The 20,578-nt window shown below is 42.3% G+C and overlaps 1 protein-coding gene across 1 annotated transcript in view; it reads left to right on the top strand.

Moving 5' to 3' along the window:
• The window catches only part of HS1BP3 (HCLS1 binding protein 3), a gene marked incomplete at both ends in the record, with an annotated part of 49,025 nt that overhangs the window by 8,075 nt on the left and 20,372 nt on the right, over positions 1-20,578 (top strand). Inside the window, 2 exons of the mRNA XM_080616367.1 lie at positions 8,884-9,091; positions 10,678-10,897. Of these exons, the coding sequence (XP_080472493.1) occupies positions 8,884-9,091; positions 10,678-10,897 (428 nt within the window). The remainder of the gene's footprint in view (positions 1-8,883; positions 9,092-10,677; positions 10,898-20,578) is intronic.

Here is a 20,578-nt window from a genome sequence, read left to right as displayed (position 1 = left end):
CCAATTTAGAGACAAGGATGTCATGTGGGACAGTGTCGAACGCTTTGCACAAGTCCAGGTAGATGACGTCAACTGCTCTACCCCTGTCCATCAGTTTTGTAGCCCCATCATAGAAGGCCACCAAATTGGTCAGGCAGGATTTCCCCTCAGTGAAGCCATGCTGGCTGTCATCAAGCACCTTGTTGTTTTTCATGTGCCTTAGCATGCCTTCCAGGAGAATCTGCTCCAAGATTTTGCCAGGCATGGAGGTGAGACTGAGTGGTCTGTAGTTCGCTGGGCCATCCGTTTTCCCCTTCTTGAAAATGGGGGTTATATTTCCCTTTCTCCAGTCATCAGGAACTTCACCTGACTGCCATGATTTTTCAAATATGATGGACAGTGGCTTATTTATGATACATTTCATTTGATCTGCTTTAATTGTCTGCTGAACCCTTCCCAAGAAATGTGTTTCTCTGTCCCTTGACTACGAAGGAATTCTTAAGGCGGTGAACCCTGTTGCATGCTGTGAACATCTGCTCTTTTTGGATGTTTTGGGGGTAGCTGTAATGTCAAAGTGATGTGTGTGGTTACCTGGTAGACTGTTAGCCCTATTGTAACTTACACTCTGTAGGAGATAGCTGATAAATGGATATTTACACAGTCTGATTTGTGGATAGAGCCGTATCTGTCAATGTTGTGAGGAGGTGCATGCCAAGGCGATCTCATACACGGGTTGCAGTCCTTATACTCTATGTAACATTATGGTAAAGCAGCACTCCTGGCATAAGAGTCTAGTCTGTTCTTCCTCCTTGTCTACCTGCTTGTCCTCACTCCTGCAGTGTTTACTCTACTCCAGGGTCATGTGACTATTCTGTAGCGTCAGCTGAGGAGCTGGTCCTTGCTAAAAATGGATATTTGCGGGTTTGTAATTTGCTACTAATTTACATCTGTTTCTCAGGCATGTGAGTTGCAGAGCCCCTCTGAGGTTTTAGTACAGGGGAAGGGCCAGACATGGGCAGGTAAGTGAAGGGAATGTGGAATCATTTGTTCTGGGCATCAGTGCCTGCTTATATTATGCAGTATTTCCATGCAGCTCTGTTCAAGAAAGAACCTGACTAAACCTGAGGTGTTAAACTGGGCTATTGTCATCTAACATTTTGCTTCACTTAAGAAAAAGTAGATAAAACCAGTTTGTTTATAAAGAGGAGAAACAAACTTCCTACTGTGGCCCCCTTCTTGTTAAGATTGTTCTTTCCCATGTCTGCTCTGTTTAGGATTTTCAGCACTTAGTTGCTCTTCTCAAGTGCAGTGAACCTTTCTGATTTCTTCTCTGATCAGACCTCCTGATATTTCATTCTTCATGAAGAAGAAAAGTGGTGTAGTTTGACTGGAACATCAACTCCTCAGATACATTTCTTTTTCAGCTGACCAAGTCTGATACATCGTCTAGTTTGATGTGTGAGAGTAATTTAAAGCCATGAGCTGAGAGGTGGGAGGATGAATGCTTTGCATCGATTCATTCCCATGAATCTCTTCTCTCTGTGTTACTGGAAGGAACAGAGAGATTCACCTGTCCTGACTTATCTCTCTGGAAGCTGGGTATTTTAATCTGGGTCTGTCCCTGATTTTATGGTCAGTGGGGAGACGGGGAATGAGGTGACTATCCTCTGGAAATGCCTCTCTGACTGCAAAGGGAAAGCATTCTACATTGTAGACAGATAGGTCTTGGGGCTTCAACTCCAACCTAAAATGCTTAAGGCTCAGTTGAGTTGCACACAACTGACTGTCTGTATCACTGGAGGTTCCCTGGGATTTTCCACCTAGCCTTCAGAAGGTTGTGGGTCTTCCATCCATAGGTCCTGTGTCATATTTGCCTGCCCCACATAAGCCGTTTGGATACCCCAAAGCATCTCAGATGGCACAAGATGCCTGACTGAAAGCAGAACAATCTGTTCTCTATGATTAGGTGTCTATTTGCTGTGGATTTCTAAGCACCCATTCCAGAAAGTGCAGTATTATTGAGAAGATGTAGCTGAGCATCTACAGTGTGGGGGAATCCACTTTGCATAACATATACAGCTGTTTCCATTTGAGAAACCCTAAATTACTCCAAGTGCCTGCAAAGGGCTGGCAGATGTGACAGAGAACGTAAAGGTATTGGCACTGCCTTGGAACAGAGTAAGGTGAGGTAAGTACGCCATCCAAAGTACCAGTAGCTGCCTATGTTCAGGTGTGTTGAGTTTCAGTCACATCTTGGCAAAATGTAGTGGCTGTATCTGACTGTCATGAGAGTTGAGACACCTCCTGCATATAGACAGTTGTCTTACCCTGGAGGCAAGTCCCAGACCTGTGGCTGCCAAGTGAGGTGAGTTGCATCCATAGTGTCTGTGTAGTGCTCTGTTCTGCTGGATGTTGTAACAGCACAAACAGGAAACACTACATTTCCCCAGAGAGTTTGAAGGTGACTTGTAAGAGAACCAGATGGCTGGGGAATAGCAGAGAAGAATGGGTTATATTGGGCAGCAAATCTAACACATCAAATCTGTATCGCAAGGCGGAGTGGGATGAGACATCTGAAAAAGGAAACAGAAACAACTGTTTGCTGGTTCTGCCTTCCCAAGTACAGGAGGGGGATGGGAGAGGGAGCTTTTTTTTTTCTTCCTGTTTTTCTGTGTTTGAAATTATCAGATTTGAGAAGTTGTAAGGAGTCAGTGTCACAGTGCTGAGATGACAGGTAGGTGAGAGAAGATGGATAGTCATGGTAGGATTCTCATTGTCTCTGGAGACGTTAATCCGATTTTGGCTACCTCTGGAGCCAGATCTGTGTTTTGTGACCCTTTGTCTTTCTTTTTCTTTGCCTTCGTCCCCAATTATTCTGTCTGAAACTCAATCTAAATGGTCTAGCTGTTCTTCCACCTCTTTCCAGTTGAAGTGTCTGCCTTCTATATTGTCATGCCCTAGGTGGCAGCAACGCACCTGGCTTTCTGTGCATTAGGCTGTGAGCAATGGGATTGAGCAGCATTTATTGCTCAAATAGCTTCTCTGTATTCCCTGGGAAAAGATAGTGAGCAAGACAGGCACGTCCTCTAAGCTAGCTGTGATCTCTGGGCTGTGATTTAGATCATGTGGATCGAGATATGTTAAGGACCTATGACCAAAACCAGATGAACATCAGAAAGAGATTTCAGATCTGACCTGTGAAGTTACTGGCCTTTACTGTGGGTCTAAACAATCCAGAGTTCCCTGTTCCCCAGCCTTAATGGGGCTATGCAAACTCAGTATCATAGCGTTTCTAATTGAAACATTTGTGAAACAGTAACAGAAGAATTCACTTCTGTGATGACTTTCAGATCTAAATTCTTGGAAACTGGAGGGATTTTTTTAATTAAAAAAAAAAGCACCATCTGTAGAACAGGGCAAATGGGTAGTAGAACTGCTTAACCTTGAGGTTCTATTTGGTAACTGAAGAAAATGTCAGTTGCAGTTCTTTCAAAGGTCAGAATGCTCTTGTCCTATTGAAAGAGTGAAACATTTTATCTTCAATAGTGCATCAGAAGTACTGCTGCAAAGGTGATAGTTAATTATTGCCTGTAGATTTGCCATTTTCTGGGAGAAGAAGAAAGGGTTTTGTTTTTCTTGAATTCATTTCTTCAAGCCACAGCTTACCTTTTTTAGCATTTAACTTCTCTCTTGCAAGTCTTATTAAAAATCCACCCAGCCTATAGTACCTTCTCTTTCTATGTGCTTCCAGTTTAATTGCTTCTTTTTTTACAAGTTACATTTGTTAGTTGAGTTCTTTCTTTTTTCAAAGCTGATCAAATAACTACTGGTGCTTGACAGGCACAGCACATTTTTGGGAGGAATTTACTATAGAACTGTCTTCCTCTCATAAAATGAGGGAGCGTAAATATGTGGGTGTGTATTCATCTATCATTGCCTGTTTGCATATGTTGGCCTTCTTTCTGTGGGCCTCAGAATCTGCATGTTAGAGTTGCTATTTTCTGATCATACAGGTGTGTTGTGAAGATAAATTCCTTCACATTATAACCTCTGTGATGTGTTTGTTGGGGGGGAAATCCCCGCTCAGTGTAGCAATAGGTTCAGGATCTGTTACAAATTTGTGTTGATTAAAAAGAAATATTAGAGTGCTTGCTTTTCTGCTGGGCAAAACAGATGGGGAGAGCAGCACGTGGCCATGTAATTAAAATCTATCATAATGCATACCCATGAGGTCACCAAGCAACGTTAATTATAATATGGCTTGAACTGGGAGTGTCCAAGTGAAAGCTTGGTTTGTGCTGTCTGTGAGAAGGGATGCTTTTGATTCCTGTAACCGAAGCTAATGGTTGTTTTAAAGGACCGTGCTGCTGTATCTCCATTTTCTGACAGTGTGAAGAAGTGGGCTTTGTAAAAAGAAAGTCACAGTACTTTAACGTGAGATACTATAAAACCAAGAGTGCTCTTCACTAGCATGCAGTGGGTGGCCAACAGGCTTGAGTTAGCTCTGAGATCTCCACCTCGCTGAAATCCTTGCAGTAGATATAAAGCGTATCAAGACAAGTTGGAGGTTAGAAATGGGGCATTAAAATGAGCATTAAAAGGAAAGAAGGCATTAAATCCCATTAATACTGAGTGGGATCAAATTCTTTTATGCAAAACTGAGAGTCCCAGCTCGTACCCTGCAGGCATTCTGGTGTGTGTACTTTAATGCATGAAGTTCTTGTGAAGAAGGGTAAAAAGCACATGCATGAGATTTGAGGGATTAGCAGCAAACGTCAGGCTTTCACTTTGAACTTCACCGTAGTTTTCTTAACCTTCTAGCTATATTTGATCATATCCAACTTATTTGTTCCTGGTGCAAAAACTACTCAACCCATCCCTCTCTCTCTTTTAGTTCTGTGTTGGATGTTAACTGTTACAGGCAAATAGGGTCTTGACCTGGCAAATATGCACATGCTTTGCTATATTTGCATGATTAACTCTTTTGAAGTGAAGTAGTTTGAGCCTTTGATATTGTGACTTGACAGAACTCCTTGAAGTGCATGCACTCAGGCTGACTTACAGGTGGTGGGGGTTTAGGTCCACAGTACTCACAGAATTCAGTTAGAGGCATGGAGGGGGAGAAGATTATTACAGGTTCAGGACCTAGAGAAATTACAGACAGCAGAAGAAAAATACTTGAATATTAATCAAATGGGACTTTGTAGGATTGATAAAATGGGGTTTAGAGCAGCATTTCTTTTTTATCCTGACATTTGAGCCATAGGATCCATCAACCATTTTTAAAGGGTTGTGGGTGGTAACTACGAAAAGCAAGATTTAATTTTGTTACATGCTGATATGCCTTTCTCCTGGAAAATTGTTAGAGGACATCAAATGGAAAAGGTCCAAAATTGTCATGGCAGGGCGGTGCTTCCTGACTGAAAGGGTGTGAGAATGCTCTGTGTGATGCATGGGACTCGACTTCAGAAAATTCATTCTGTGAAACCTGGCCAGTGCTTTATAAGGCCCCTGTGTTGCCTCTGTTGCTGTATCTGGCTCTGGGGTCCCCGTACAAGAAAGGCACGGATCTGTTGCAGTGGGTTCAGAGAAGGGGCACAAAAATGATCATAAGGGCTGGAGCACCTCTTCTGTGAATACAGGCTGAGAAAGTTGGGCTTGTTCAGCCTGCAGAAGAGAAGGCACTGGGGAAACCTTGTTGTGACTTTTCGATACATAAAAGGGGCTTATAAGAAAGATGGAGAGTTTTTACCAGCTCAGTAGTGACAGGACAAGGGGCAACAGTTTTAAACTGAAAGAGGGTGAATATAGATTAGACGTAAGGAAGAAATTTCTTATGATGAGGGTGGTGAGACACTGGCACAAGTTGCCCTGAGAAGCTGTGGCTGCCCCGTGCCTGGCAGTGTTCAAAGCCAGGCTGGATGGGGCTTTGAGCAACCTGGTCTAGTGGAACGGGGGGGTTGATCTTTAAAGGTCCCTTCCAACCCAAACCAGTCTGTGATTCTAAATGCATCGGTCTGAGGTTGTTGGATTTAACCAGTCTTACTGCTGCATTTCCAGCACCCAGACCAAGGTAAAGCTGTCAGTAATGTTGAGTGAAGATGTAGAAGCAGACGGATAGCCGTTGGAGAGCCTTCAGCTGGCAGGGGCTTGCAGGGGCCAGCATCGGCATTGGTGGGGAATGGTTTAGGCTGGCGGTTTAACACCTTGCCAGTGTAGTAAGTTATCCCAGCAGAGGGCGTCCCCACACTGCTGGATATGAGCTTGCATGGTGTGGTGCAGGCGTAGCAGATTAGTATGCTTTGGATATACTGCTATCATACTTTGTATGCTGTGTCGCGTGTTATGGTTGTTCAAAGCCACGCAGATTCACAAAGGCTCAATTAGCAATAGGATGCGAGGGTGTGCATTTACTTTAGCTTCAGTGGTGTAATTAGACATGAATTGGGATTTATGAATAATTTAGAGTTTGATAGGGGAGGAATGAAAATTAAGTAGGAAGAAATACATTTGTATGTTTCAGTACAGTGTTAGGTTTTGAGTATTTTAAAGCTGTTTTGGCATAAGCTTGTTGATTGGCTGCTTTCAGATATTAATATATTATTTATTATTGAAATTAATTAGATGTTAAACATTTTTCACAAATCAGACTTGATTTTTTTTCTGGGAGGAGGGTAATGTTCTTTATTCTTGGGGTCAGGGGGGAAGCACCAGTGAATTGCCCATTGCCTTTATATTTGTGCTTACATGGTATTTTGGGAAAGGTGCTGGTATCATACCTTGTTCAGAGTGATACTGGGACTTAGCAAATTAGAAATTTACAGCAATTCAGAAATTCCAGAATTGCTTTCCTCTCTATTGTGGGGGTATCTTTCAAAGAGAGGATTGTTTTACTCTGGGAACATCACTTTACTGCTTGGCTGTTGCATTGCGTGTCGGATCCTGCATGCAGAGCACAGTGTTGCTCACACTTATCTGTATTACTTTAAGGACACAAGTCTAAAATTCTTGATTTTCACTCTTTTGTCAACTCAGGTTTGGTTTTGTGCTTCAGGTCTTTCTTAAATAGCCGCTTGCCTCTTGTGACTGGGTACTGAAACTATAGCAAAGATTGTACAGCTGAAATGCAAACAGTTTTCAAATCAGCCAGCTTGGTTGATAATTACTGCGCAAAGCAGGGAAGCATGAAAGCTAAGGTGGTTATTGCTCTTTATGCCTATGTCTAATTTAGTAAATTGGATGTGTCTATTAATGTCAGGACCCGTTCTCTGGCCTGGAAAGCAGCTAGCACAGTCTGGCTGCCTCCATAATAGGAAACTTTTTTACTTTCAGCAGTAGGCATTGGTACCCAAACTGGCTACTGTGTGGTCTCTGCACCAGGCTAAACCTTGGGTTGAAAAAAATATCTGTGGGAGTACCAGCTGCCCAGAGTCACAGCTGTGCTGGACATCGTCAGATTCCAGGAGACACTATAAGGCTCAATAGACATTCTCAGGTTCCAGTGCCTGGGAATATGCCTGATACTGTTTAGTTTGCTAGTATAGGTGTAGTTTATGGATTCTGGGTTAATCTGTAACTCGTTTCCCTTCTCCTTCTGTGCTTTTTGTTGAGTTGCCTTTCTTTTATCACTGTGTTGGTGGAAGAACTCTGTCTTCTTACATCCCAAGATGTAGTGCTTGAGTCTCTCCATGTTTTATGTTACAGTATTAATTAGCATTCACTCCATTAGAGTTTACCAACATGTGTTACAGGGGAGGATAAGAACTGGACCCTAGTAGAGGATCTGTGCCATATGCACTCCACTAGCACTAGTTTTTTGGATTGTGAATTAGAACTAGATGATCTTTAAGGTCCCTTCCAATCCAAACCATTCTGTGATACTGTGATTCCATTAATGTGGTTTTTAATCTAACTCTGTATTCATGGAAACACATACATAGATTATGGGGCCATGGAGGGCCATGATGATCTATATAGTCTGTATAGTCTGTATAGTAAAACAGTTGCAGAGCATGACAGTAACCCTCCATTTTACCTGTAACATCACTTAGAGATAGTGTTTTGTTTATGTGTGCTTTTTGTGTGTTGATTTTTTAAGGTACCAAATTAAAAATCTAAATTTACATAGAAGTCACACCTTTTCTAGCCACCAGTCCCATCATTATTGCTTTCCTTGTAATATCTTGGGCCTTACTTCTCCTCAGGCTTCCTGTCTTTGTCTACAAAAGGAATGACTCCATTTACTGTTGGCATCTTCTCCCTGCATGAGAACCTGTAGGCCATGGCCAAGTTGTTGTTTTTTATTTTCTCATAGATAAACTGAATAGTGATGGGTCAGCTGAGGTCTTTGCCCATCAGTTTCCATATTAGGTGCTCTGCACAGCAGCAAACATGCCACGTTTTTTAGGCCTTAACAGTTAGAAGGGCACTGAAGCTTACCAAGGCTGAGAAATGGGTCTTCTGGCTCAGTGGTCAAAAGGTGCAGGCTGCTTTTTCTGTCACATACCTACCTGGCTGGGCTTCTCTTCCCTCTGTCTCTCAGGGATAGGCATTGTATACCTAATTTTTAATGACAAGGAGTTTTGCTGTAAGAGAAGAGTGGAGCAGTGACCTTCCCAGTATTTCATTAGTTGATGAGTCAGACAAATGGACACTGGGTATCTGAAAATGAATTTCAATTTCATTAGGGAGTGGATTTTAATAGTAGAATTAGAAGACCAGTAGCAGTGCTTGGGGATTCACTGTGCAGATAACAGGCTTTTACTAGGCTATATGTAAAGCTCCTTGGTAATATATGTTCTACTTCAGTTTCTAGAGCGAATGTTTCGCAGTGCTTAAACTACTGCTTTGCTGCTTATGTCTTCCTTGTAAAGAAACTTACCCAGGCAGCATGTTTCATTGCAGCTTTCCAAGAAGTACAGTGAGATAGAGGAGCTCTACCAGAGACTGGCAGCACGATACCCACAGGCTTCTCTTCCACTCTTGCCTAGAAAAGTGCTATTCGTGGGAGAATCTGACATCTGTGAAAGAAGAGCGATGTTCAATGATATCATGAAATTCATCTCAAAAGATGAGGATCTGGCAACCAGTCCTGAATTACTGGAATTTTTAGGTAACTAAAAGATGTGAATGTCCCCTCTCCCATGAGTGTGCGTGATAAAAGCATTAAGTTCTTGACGCAGGTAGTCAAAAAATGGAGAATGCCAGAATAAACGTTGTCACTGAAAATACCCTCTTGTGCATCTACAGTGCTGCATAGTCATACATTTTCCCCTCCTCTCAGTGGACACATGCTTCATTCAGAAGTGTTGATACCACAATAGTTGCTTTATAGGTGTCTGTCCCACTGTCTCTGATTCCCTTAGGTATATACATAAGCTGTGATTCAGAACACCTAAGTTTAGAAGGCTAAATAACTATGTATTGTCAGTGGAGAGATGGACCCTAAAGGGACAGTGCAGGATCTCCGTTAGTGATAAGTTATTCCAGTTGTCTTCGTACTGTGGACAGGTTGAGTGCAGTTCAAAATCAGCCTTAGAATAAAGGCTCACCCTACCAAATGATGTGGAATTCGGTACGTACACTGCAGTCCCTCAGGCTAGTTGCGTACTTTTCTTACAGATGCTGACTACATAGTCAATATATTCAGGGGTGTTTAGGGAGACTCAACATGATAAAACACAGGTGACTGTGGGGATAGGATAAGCAGCATCCTAATGTTCACTGCCTACCCCATTCAGCACTCTCTTGCCCATAAGGGGAGCATAAGACCACTTGCTCAGTGTAGATACCCATATTTAGTTGATGAAGTATGCCCTGGGTGATTTGGCAGATACAGACATGAAAAGCTGGGTGAGATGAGTCTCCCATGCCATGTCACTTTAACAGTCAAAAGGATCAAACTATGAATTTTATCCATCATGGTTTTCATTAGCCTATTTTTAGCTAATCTGATTGTTTTAAATTGCTTTCCTGAGTATCTAGAGACTCCACAGCAAGCAATAGTTCTCTTGTTACATGCAAAGCTCAGGAGAATAAGTATGGTGAGGATAGTTGGTTGAAGCACATGTTTCAGTTTGCTGAATTTGCTCAGGTGGATGGATCTTGCATACTGAAGGGAGTCAGAACTTCAGGCTTTATTTTTGAGTGTCAATTGAAGAGCTGCTGTGGAAACTTTTTTGTGCTGTCCAATGCTCTAAATTTAGCCTAAATGGATTAAATTAATAACAAAAAGCAGACTTTATCTCAACTAGCTATGTGAAAGTTAGCTACCTACATCAAAACGGAGTATTTATGGCCTCTCTATAGCCAGTGGAGAGAAATAGGCACTTCAGAGGGAAACTCCTTTTCAGACAACTTTATTTGGATGGGATGAATCACCATCTGGAAATTCTGTTATTTCTATTGACTACAGAAGGAACATAAATAAACAGATTAGACATGTACTGCTATGTCTCAGATAAAGTTCATTTCCTCTATCTTCCTCTACTTAACCACTTGAAATCAGTAAACAGATCAGACACATAACAACACATAGTGGATAGAAAGGACAGTCAGGAATGGTGAAAGGATGCCACAGAAGCTGATTGTGTCCTCCACTTCCCCAAACAAAACCATCAGGAACAGGTGCAAGGTATTAAATAAAATATAATTGTTATCCTATGTACTCAGTTTTGCATTCCGTATCATATTTTGCAGGAACAAAATCTAGTAGTGCTATTGATTTCAAGGGTAAAAACATTCCTGATGACAAGGAGAAAGAAGACAAAGAAAATGAGGCATGGGATTTTTTCAAAGAGGAGAAGATGCCTGACTTAACCTCACAGCTTTCATCAGTGGAAAATGCCAAAAAAGGGGAGAAAAAAGAAGAGGAAGAGGAGGAAGAGGAGGAAGATTTAGACCCTCTTGGTATTATCAGGTATGGCTGGTAGTGCCTTTGTTACTTAGTTTTTAGCCTAGTTTTCTAAACAAATAAGGCTGTTCTATGTCACTGTCCCCTCATCCCGACATTTTATAACATCGACCACTTTCAGCTGAATTTCACAGAGGAGAGGCCTCTGCAGTTCATGAAGGAGGTGCTTTGGTAGGGGGAAGAGACTTCGTAGTGTCTCTTAGCACATTCCTCAGGAAATCCAAGTGACAGAGGGACATTGTGAATACCTTGATAACGGTCTCATCTATAGTAGGTACTTTACTGGACACTGCAGGGTTCCAACATAAAACATAAAGCCACCACGGTCCATTGGATATGCTGATCTGGAGTACACTGGTGTTTACAGTGTCTGGAACTACTTTTGAGCTTCTTTGTTTCTACAAGGAGGTAAAATTACAGCAGCATAAAGACCAAAAGAGCCAACATTTCAGTTGTGCTGTTCACAAATAGGCTTTTCTTTCTTTCTTCCCTTATGTGAAGGTGTCACATGCTAAATGCTGCTAAGGCATAAGCAATAAAGCTTGAGAAACAATAATTGAATCAAGGCTTGCTGATGTTAGTATCTGGGTTTGCTTACCTATGCAATAATTATCAGACAGTTATTTTCTTCTCTTCACGATGGAATTTCTAACTTAATTCCCTGTCATGGTTTAAGCCAAGGCCGTAAATCAGAACCACGCAGTCTGCTTCCCCCCTCACCTTTCTTCCCTCCGCTTCTGGAGGGACGGGGAGGAGAATCAAAAGAATGCAACTCCCACGGGTTGAGATAAGAACAGTTTAATAACTAAGGTATAACACAAATCACTACTGCTACCACTAATAGTAATAATGATAAAGGAAATAACAAGGAAGAGAATACAACCGCTCACCAACCGGTACCTCACCCCCACCCCGCAGTGATCCAGCCCTTCCGGGCACTCTCAGTTCTACATCCTGGGCATGACGTGCTATGGTATGGAATACCTCTTTGGCTAGTTTGGGTCAGGTGTCCTGTCCCTGCTTCCTCCCAGCTTCTCCTCCTCCCTGGCAGAGCATGAGACTCACAAAGTCCTTGGTCAGTCTAAACATCGGTGTTATCAGCCCTGTTCCCAGGCTGAAAGTCAAAAACACAGCACTGCACTAGCTACTAAGAAGGAGGAAAAATGCCTGCTACTGCTGAACCCAGGACATTCCCAAAACCATTTCCTAACTGCTGAAGCCTGGAAGCAAATTTAGCTCCTCAGTGCCTGGTATTGTGAGTAGTGACTACTCTTTTTAGGGTGTCTCAGGCTTTAGATGTCCAAGTAGAAAAGGCTTAACTGTTCTTGATCTTCAGTAAGCACTGGCTGACTCAACTGAATTGTTTCAGCCACCCACAGTGACCAGCCACTTTGAATTTCTTTCTCTTTTACTCAGTGCTTTCAAAATGCTTCTTCATAGCAATAGGGAGTAACTGATAAGTAACAAGCTAGAGCTGTCTCTTGGTGTTTCCCAATTGCCTTGAATTATTTCCAAAGGGATCATTCACTCCAGCCTCTAAACTGGAGCCTCCCACACTAGGTCAGGTCAACTACAATGATTAATACTGGAAGCACCATTTGGACTTTGCTTCTGCTATTAAAATCATGTGATTGTTGATGTCAAGATATCATGCTTTTTACTTGAAGTATTTAATCCTTTACGTATCACCAGAAAACTTTAAATGTTATTCTTTTGACAAAGCACGTGCTTAGTTACTCAGCATCAAAATTATTCTTTTGTTGAAGAGTTTAAAAACGTTAAATAACTATTTACAGTGAGAAGTTAGATAAAGCAGTGCTTCCCACAAAATGGTCCTTAGCGGGTAAGTTTACAAAAGAAGCTGTCCTTTTTTGGATAAGAAAATGATCTATTGGGTTAGCAAATGCAATGTTGTATTTTCCGACTTACAACAAGAAGAAGCTGTAATGAATTTGTGGTGCCAAAACAAGCAAAAAGTTTGCTTTTCTGCTCTGCATAGTTTAACAGAGCATTTGAAAGTCTTGATTATCTTGGTCTTTTGAGGCATTGAAGGATGTCAAGATTTGATATTTAATCCTCATTTAGTTTATTGTTTCCATTCCTTTAGAGAACAGAATTCTGACAGAATCAGAATAACTTCATTTATATAAGTATGGTCTTTACTGGGACCGAGCTACAGCATGACATGTTATGCAGTCAGATGTTTTTCAGTCTAAATCAGTGGTTGGCTATCTATAAAAAATAATAAGTCTCCATGTGTGTTTAGCATTATTTTTGTAAGTCTCACATGTACAGTGTTGAGGCAGGAACAGGAAAGCAAAAACAAGAATCCTGAATCTGATTTTATGTTTTCTCTATACTCCTATAACTCACCTTGCTTCCATGGAAGGTATTTTCACTTCACACCAGTGGAAATCAGATTGGACGTAAGCACCACATACCAGCTTTATGCCATCTAGTAATAGGTGTCTAGGTAAGAGGCCAAAGGCAGGAGCTTAGCTGTCAGCGGATGGGCATTTCTTAGGTGCCTGTTTCAGGGTGTTTTCTATGCCCATTGAAATGATTGGTGCTTACATGCTGTAAAAAGGGAGCTTGCAGGCCTCACAAGTTTAGGTCTTCCAATGTACTTGAAGTTACTTTTGGATAGGAATGAATAAAAGAGGAGGTGATGCAGACTATAAAAACACATCTGGTAAACTGCTCCCTAATGCCCAGTAAATTCAGATTAAAAAAAAAAGTCCACTATCCTTTCCTCTGTGAAAAACCTTTGAAAAGATGTAAAATCAGCACTGAAACAAGCCGACTGATTCCAAGCAGTATCAGTGACCAGGGTGGTTTGAGCAGCAGAGCTGTGACCTGAGCCAAATCATGTGTTTGGCATAATCCTACAGTTTCTTTTTCTTCCTGGATGAGGATGCAACTGCTCCAGTAGCACAGGCCTCCATATGTTGTCAGCAGGCTTCATTTGGTAACAACTTTTCCTTCTGGGCCAGAAAGCTGTGACTTGGGCTTGGCACAGCACTGCTGTTGTGCTGCTGAAGCACCAGATATCCAGTTAAATATACTGGCCTTGGCGGTAAGGGATAAACTAGAGCCTTTTTTTTGTTTTTTATTGCTGGTGATCATCCAGTGGAAGATCATAATCGTCTGGTTCCTTTTGCCTGGAGGAGACATCCCAGTTGCACTGATTTTCCCATTCAAGGCTGTGTCTGAGTTGCTGTTTCATGTCTGGTGGGCAACTCACTTGCCAATTTTGCTGTTCATCTTTTGTGGGTATAAATGATGGTCTAAGAACTTTGTATTTTTCTGCTGTATGATTCTCATGCCCCAAAAGTTTCTTTATGTATTAGCAGGGCCATAGTTGGGATTCTTAACAGCAGGAAGACTGTGTTTTTCCTTGTCCAAATTAGGGACATCTCAAAAACCATAATTCATATTTCTGATTTGAATTGTGAGCTTTCAAAACCTCTTCTCCTTTATTTCCTCCTCCCTCTCCACCCCCACCTGCCCCCCACCCCCCATCTTTTAACACTGGTACCTTTTAGAGAATTTTACTTCTAAATTGCAAAATAGTACTGTGTGGCTAGTCACAACTGCAGGGGTTTCTCCAACTGGAATGCCCTCAGGAGTGAAAGAAGCGAGAATACTAGATCCAAAAGAAGCTAATCCTCTAAGGGGAAAGGCATGGAAGACAGCAACAAGATGGAGCTGCTATTCACCCTCAGCTGTGCTGGGGCGCATTGTCTGAGGTTGACTGAGCAGTATCTGGCTATGGTTATATTGTTGTATTCTCCAAATTAAGTTTGCTGCATCCAGAATGCCCACTGGAAATGGCTCCTGGACTTTGCTACCGCCTGGGCTGTGGTTTGGATAGTTTAGGAGAAGCCAGGTTGTCCCATGCCAGGGGAGTACCAGAAGCTGCCTTAAGAGCTGAATTGTTGCACTTAGCTCCTGTGCTCAGGCCCAGGGTGTGAAGGAATTACTAAATAAAGCATTATGGGCTTGAGCTGCTCTGCCCATGGGGGTTAGCTTTCTGCTTGCTGCTGTGTTTGCTCCCAGTCTGCCTTGAGAGTTCCCTACAGTTTTGTTTTCTGTAAAGAATTCAGGCAACTATTTGTGGATTTTATTTGATTTAAGCAGAATCAAATTAGGCATTTCTAGCACTGAATCTTCAAACAATTAAAAAACACACCATAGTAACTGAATTGGATTTTGTTGTCTTCCCTCTGTGGATGAACTATGCAGTTTTATTGCTTGTAAGTTAAAGCAAAGAGTTTTAGTATCTCTATCCTCTCGCTTTGCAGTTAAAACAACTGAATTTAGTACTTGTATTCAGTTTGCTCCAATAAAGCTGAGACATCAGCTGATTAAAATGGTTCAGAACCATCTCCTCTGAACAAAGCAGCACCAATTTTGCACAAAGAGCATGATTGCTTTAGGGGTTAAAGCATGCAGCAGCCCTTTCAGTGCTTTGATTTCTTCAGCTGCAGTTAATTTCTGAGGTAATATTTGTTCAGCAGCTGGGGAGAACTCACTTTTTCCTGTGCTTTTCTTTCCTGTCTTCATCAGCTCTCCACAACCCTTGCAGGAGCCTCTCTTCCACACACAGTTTCCTTCCTTCCGTCCCTTTTCTTTGGCCTCTCTGAGTCTTTTAGTGACAGCATATCTGCCCTCAGCCCTAGGTTTTTCCTGTCAAACAGCACAGACCCAAGAGGTGGGTATTCCCCAGGCAAGAGCTTTTCTGTCTCCTGACAGGTCCTGGAGAGCTTCTGTCTCCATTCTCTACCTTTCCTATTGTTTCACTGGATTTCCCCTCATGACTTCTCATCCAAATCTGTGCCTTTCCAGAGGAATAATGACATGTGGGTAGATGGAACCTTTGTATCTGTTGTGTTTAAACATAGATACAGCTAAGTCCTAACAATAGTTAGGAAGGGATGGGGCTGGTGAGGGCTGACCTTTTGGGGGCCTGCTGCCAGAAGTCTTTAAAAGCCTTGTAGCTAGTTGTTGCTGGGGTCAAACTCAACCACATCTGGTGCCAGAGGTTTGCCACTTCTGGGTTTACTAGTAAGGAGATTATTAAAGGACTAGGGGCGTTTTCTGGCTGCAGATGAAATGGGCCATGACTTTGAGCAACAGATTGGGAGGAGCAGCCAGGCCTGGCCTTGCCAGAGCCCCACAGATTCAGCCTGGCTGCAGGAGGAGGTAGGTTGGCACACAAGCCAGCAGTTGTTTCTGTGTTGTGTCCGACACCTTTGTGTCTCCCGTCCCCCTAATGGAAGCCAGGGTAGAGTCTGACTACTGAGCTCTTCACCCCAGTGCTTCCTTCCCTTCCCTAAGAGCCTAAAATGGACTCAGAGTCTTTTTTCTTTGGGGGAGAAATGAGTGGCAACTTTTGATCTTGCTTACTCTTCCAGAAACCTTGGGCTGCTGAGAATGGCTGACAAAGAGACAGAAATTGGTTTAAGGGGAGTCCTGCATTTAGCATCTTTCTGAGTGGTGTTACTGATGGAGTGCCCAGAGCTGTAATAGGTGAGGGCAGTGTGCTTGCTGGATTTTCATGTCCAAGGAAGAGAATTTCTGCCTGCTCAAGTGGTGTCGTGTCACAGCTCATTGTCTGCTGGACAGATGGTCTGGAGCAAACTTGTCAAAATGTGTGTTCTGCTGCTGTGCCTTCTGTGCTTCCTTGGTTGGCAGGTTTGTACTGCTACTCCTCAGGATGCCACTCCTCAGGCATCCTACTCCTCAGCCACTCATAAATTCACAGCTGCCTTTTGGTCTAGCCAGGTACATGCATGACTTCCTCTCTGAATCCAGTAGGATTCATACACAGCAGTAGAGATCAGCTTGAGACAGAGTGAAGACATCAAAACATGAAAGAAGAGAGAAGAGATGGGTTATTTTTTCTTTAATGAAATTCAGATATTTAGAACAATGAACAAGAAAAGAGCAAGCTTTGTTTTCCTAGCAGTGTGTGTATCTCTGCTCACAGCTGTGAAGCCATCAGAGATTTAAACAGGCAGATCTTTATTTTCTGCCAGTTGTTGAGTCACAAGCTTAGATAGCAAGACATGCTCAACCATGCTCTTTGCCAAGTGGCACAAGTACTTGTCACCATTCCAATCCAGCTGCTGTCAGATTGGCAACTTGCAGACTCCCAATAAACAACCCCACTGGTCTTCTGCTGAAACATTTCTGACAGTTGAAACTTTTCTGAAAACCAAGGACATAGTGTGGTGGAGTGTTCTTTCCCACCAAAGAGAGGCAAGGGAAGAAGAGCAGCAAAAAGTTTGTATTACCCATCCAGTCAGAGGATAAGCCTCATTTAATTTTGATAAATTGTCTGCTCTCAGCTTTTTTTAGAGGCAACCTTAACACCTTGGAGGTGTTTTAGGGGATCCAGCAGGATGTCAGGGGCACTCTCCTTGCAGGAATTCAGTCCCTCCAGTTTGTCTGTCCTGAACTTTTTCTGTTTATAGGTGCTTTGTGAATGTTGTTTTCCTATGCAATGGACTTTCCTTTCTCTTCTGCCTCCAGTCCCCATACTGGAGCTGAGCTTCCCACAGGTCCCTGCAAATCTTTCTGTTTCCTCACAGATCGAAGGTTGAGGATGATTGCAAGAAAACACTGAAAAATGAAACCATGTTTAGTTATTGAATCTCACAGAATCATCCATATGTTGTGTCTTATGACTGGAAAAAACATATTATCTTAGAGTATGTTTTCCATGGGAGAACTTTACCAAGGCCTGCGTGGTTCCAGGTGGTAGAACTGAGAACCTTTTCTAGCTGTACTTTCCAAACAGGAGAATCGAGTTGATGTGCAAAAGACTCAGCCCTCTTTTTTCATTGCTGAGGTAATGATAATTGAATGTGAGTGAGCTCAGGAAAACTGAGATTTGCTGGTACGCTTGGGCTTGCAGCTGGCAGTTGTTACATCCATAGGCAGTCCTTCGGAAGACCATATTTGACAGGTGATTGCAAAAGCCCTGCTGCTATGTCCACTTCTGGCAATCAGGACAAACTGTACCTTGGGATCAGAGCTAGGGCGCTCAGACTGTAGAGAAATCTGGAAGAGAGTGGGTGCATAACTTACAGATTCAAAGTTGGCTGCTCTGTGTTTTCTTTTGTTCTAGAAATAGTCACTTCCCTGACCTAAGGAAAACTTGTGAGATTTCTTCCCTGTGCCAGCATTGTCCTTATCTGCATTCATATTTCCTGGTCTAGTGCTGTATTTTTGGTCCCATAGGATTATGCAGTCACTATTTTCCCAGGTTTTATGTTGCATGTTGAAGCAATTGCCTTAGTTAAACTTCAGTGGTGAGTTTCTGTCATGGCTGTCATGAGTGATTCCAGTACATCCACAGCTGGAACATGAGGATCCTTTGGGAAGGAGTTTAAGTAATTATTTTAATGTGCTTCATTTTCTTTATGATTAGAACACTGAATATACTTTAATGGATTTTATAAATAGTAAATTTGTGTTTATACCATCATCCTAAACCCAAAGGACTGCAAATAACTCTGTAGTCTCTGTAGTATTACAGCTGTGTATGCCATCCGGCACTGTTTTCAAGCAGAACACAAATGCAACTACACCTGGGCTAAAATGCAGCAGGGGCTTATTAGCTTAGTGCAACACTTCATTGCAGCATAGACACTAAGTGAAGAACATGTAATTCAATTGGAAACGCAGGGGGAATTGCAGTGATGTAAATATCCAGTTAGAAGTTGACCAGCTTGCTGAAGTAGAAGTAGATATGTCTGCTTTTAAGAAAGATGTCACAGGATTTTAATGGACCTGGTTCATTGTTTACAATGTATTAAAGCAATAAAACCACACAGTGTTCTGTATATAGAAAACTTGTAGAGCCAAGTAATGTCAGAGAACTGGCATGAAATAGCATTGCCACTAGCTGGCACCAGCTTTCAAATAATTCCCATGGTCCTCTAAGTGAACTCTCAGCTTTTGATTTTCCCATCCTGTTTAACAGTGACGTGCAGTCATTAGTAGCAGTGCAGAACTAAACAGCAATGAAGGCGTGCAGAAGCTGCCATGAGCCATTCTGCAGGCGTACCAAGCAAATCTTAACTGAGACAGGTTCGTAGGAGGCAGGGGATCCTTTAGAAAGGATACAGGATAAATTTACAACTACACAGGATCAAAATTGTCTTTTATTTTTTTTACTTCTGCTTTGGAAGAGGATTGAACATGATGTAATTGGGCAGATTTAAACATGTTTTGTCTCATGGACTTTACAATAATAGGATGACTCAAGTTCTTAATTAGAATAGAAAAGCATTACCTCATCAATTAGCCTGCTCCTTTCACTAAGGCACGGGAAATCTTTAATTGACAGATGCAGGGAACTGCCTGTGGATGAGACAGACTGCTAATGAGGGATGAATTCAGAAGTGCCCTGTTGCTTTTCTGTTCAACAAGTGTAACAGAATTGCTTGCCGCAGAAGAAGCTGTCTATGGGGTGAATGTGTGCTCAGTTTAAATCGAAATAGGAGACTTGCTTTTCCTTTCATCTGATGCTGTCAAATTCCTAATTCAGCAGGCTTAATAAAACCATTGTTCCCTTTCCCCCATGGATCTGCTGCAGAAGTTTCTGTCTTCGTTTCAAAGGATCAAAGAACTGGCTTTTGGAAAGCCATTTTTCGGAAGCAATCTGTAAAACTTTGCCAAAAATGCATGAATTAGCCATTGTAACTATGGGCTGGTACTAATTCACACACGTGGGGATCACATCACTTGCGACTGCCCCTTGCGACATTTGGCAAGACAGAAAATCATCTGAAGTGCCAGGGAAAGAAGGAATGTCCTTAAGCACATATACACATCTGGGATTCAGCAGCTCTTCATTCTGCCTTGAATTTCTGAGGTCCTATTGCAGTACCTAAAAGTTAGATCTCTCCATTATCCTTTTGGTAAAAGGAATAAAACTGACATTATGGGTCTCTCTGAGGAAGTTTCCCCTTGCACACAAATTCAGATTGTTGTTAATGACAGTTGTCACTCAAGTGAAAAATGCTTTTTAGTGATTTCCACAGATTTTGCATAAGAGTCGAAACCTTTCTTTCCATATTGCCTGAGATGTCCAGTCATGTCCAGATCGTAAGGGAGGGTAAGATATATAATCACAGTAAAGTACGCAGCTGTGGTAGGTGATTTGACTGTGGCTAAACTAGTAAATAAAAGCAGACAGAAATTGTAGCCTTGCTCTGTGCCAACTAGGATGAAGTAGCTTCCGTCCAACAGCTAGATCCTTCCTCTCCCCTAAGCGGGCTGGCCACATCCAAAACAAGAAGGGCCCTGAGCTTGTAGTGATCCCCAAACTATGTCCAGGCATCATTTGGGAAAGCAGTAATTAGCTTGGGCCAAATTCATGCCAGGGAGCATGCTAAAAGCTGACAGCAGAGATACTGTGTACCGTTATCTCAGTCCAAGCCCTGATCACATTTTATTTGCTGGTATAAATGTTGGCTTTTTGTCATCAACAGGGCAGCCTGAAGAAGGTGCATTTTTAGGAGTCAGGGTTAGAGCCACTGGGGCCCTGTAATGAGGCTTTTCTTGGTGCAGGCATTGCTGAGTCTGTGTCTGGCTCTGTGATCATAAAACACAAGGGGCGTTTTGCAGAGTATGTAGTTGGCTGCAGTGGTTCCTATCAGCCAGCACTCTTTT

Source organism: Psittacula echo (assembly GCF_963264785.1).
Source record: "Psittacula echo genome assembly, chromosome: 4".
Lineage (NCBI taxonomy): Eukaryota > Metazoa > Chordata > Aves > Psittaciformes > Psittacidae > Psittacula > Psittacula echo.
Note: the sequence above shows the minus strand (reverse complement) of the source record. Positions and strands in the feature narration are given on the sequence as shown.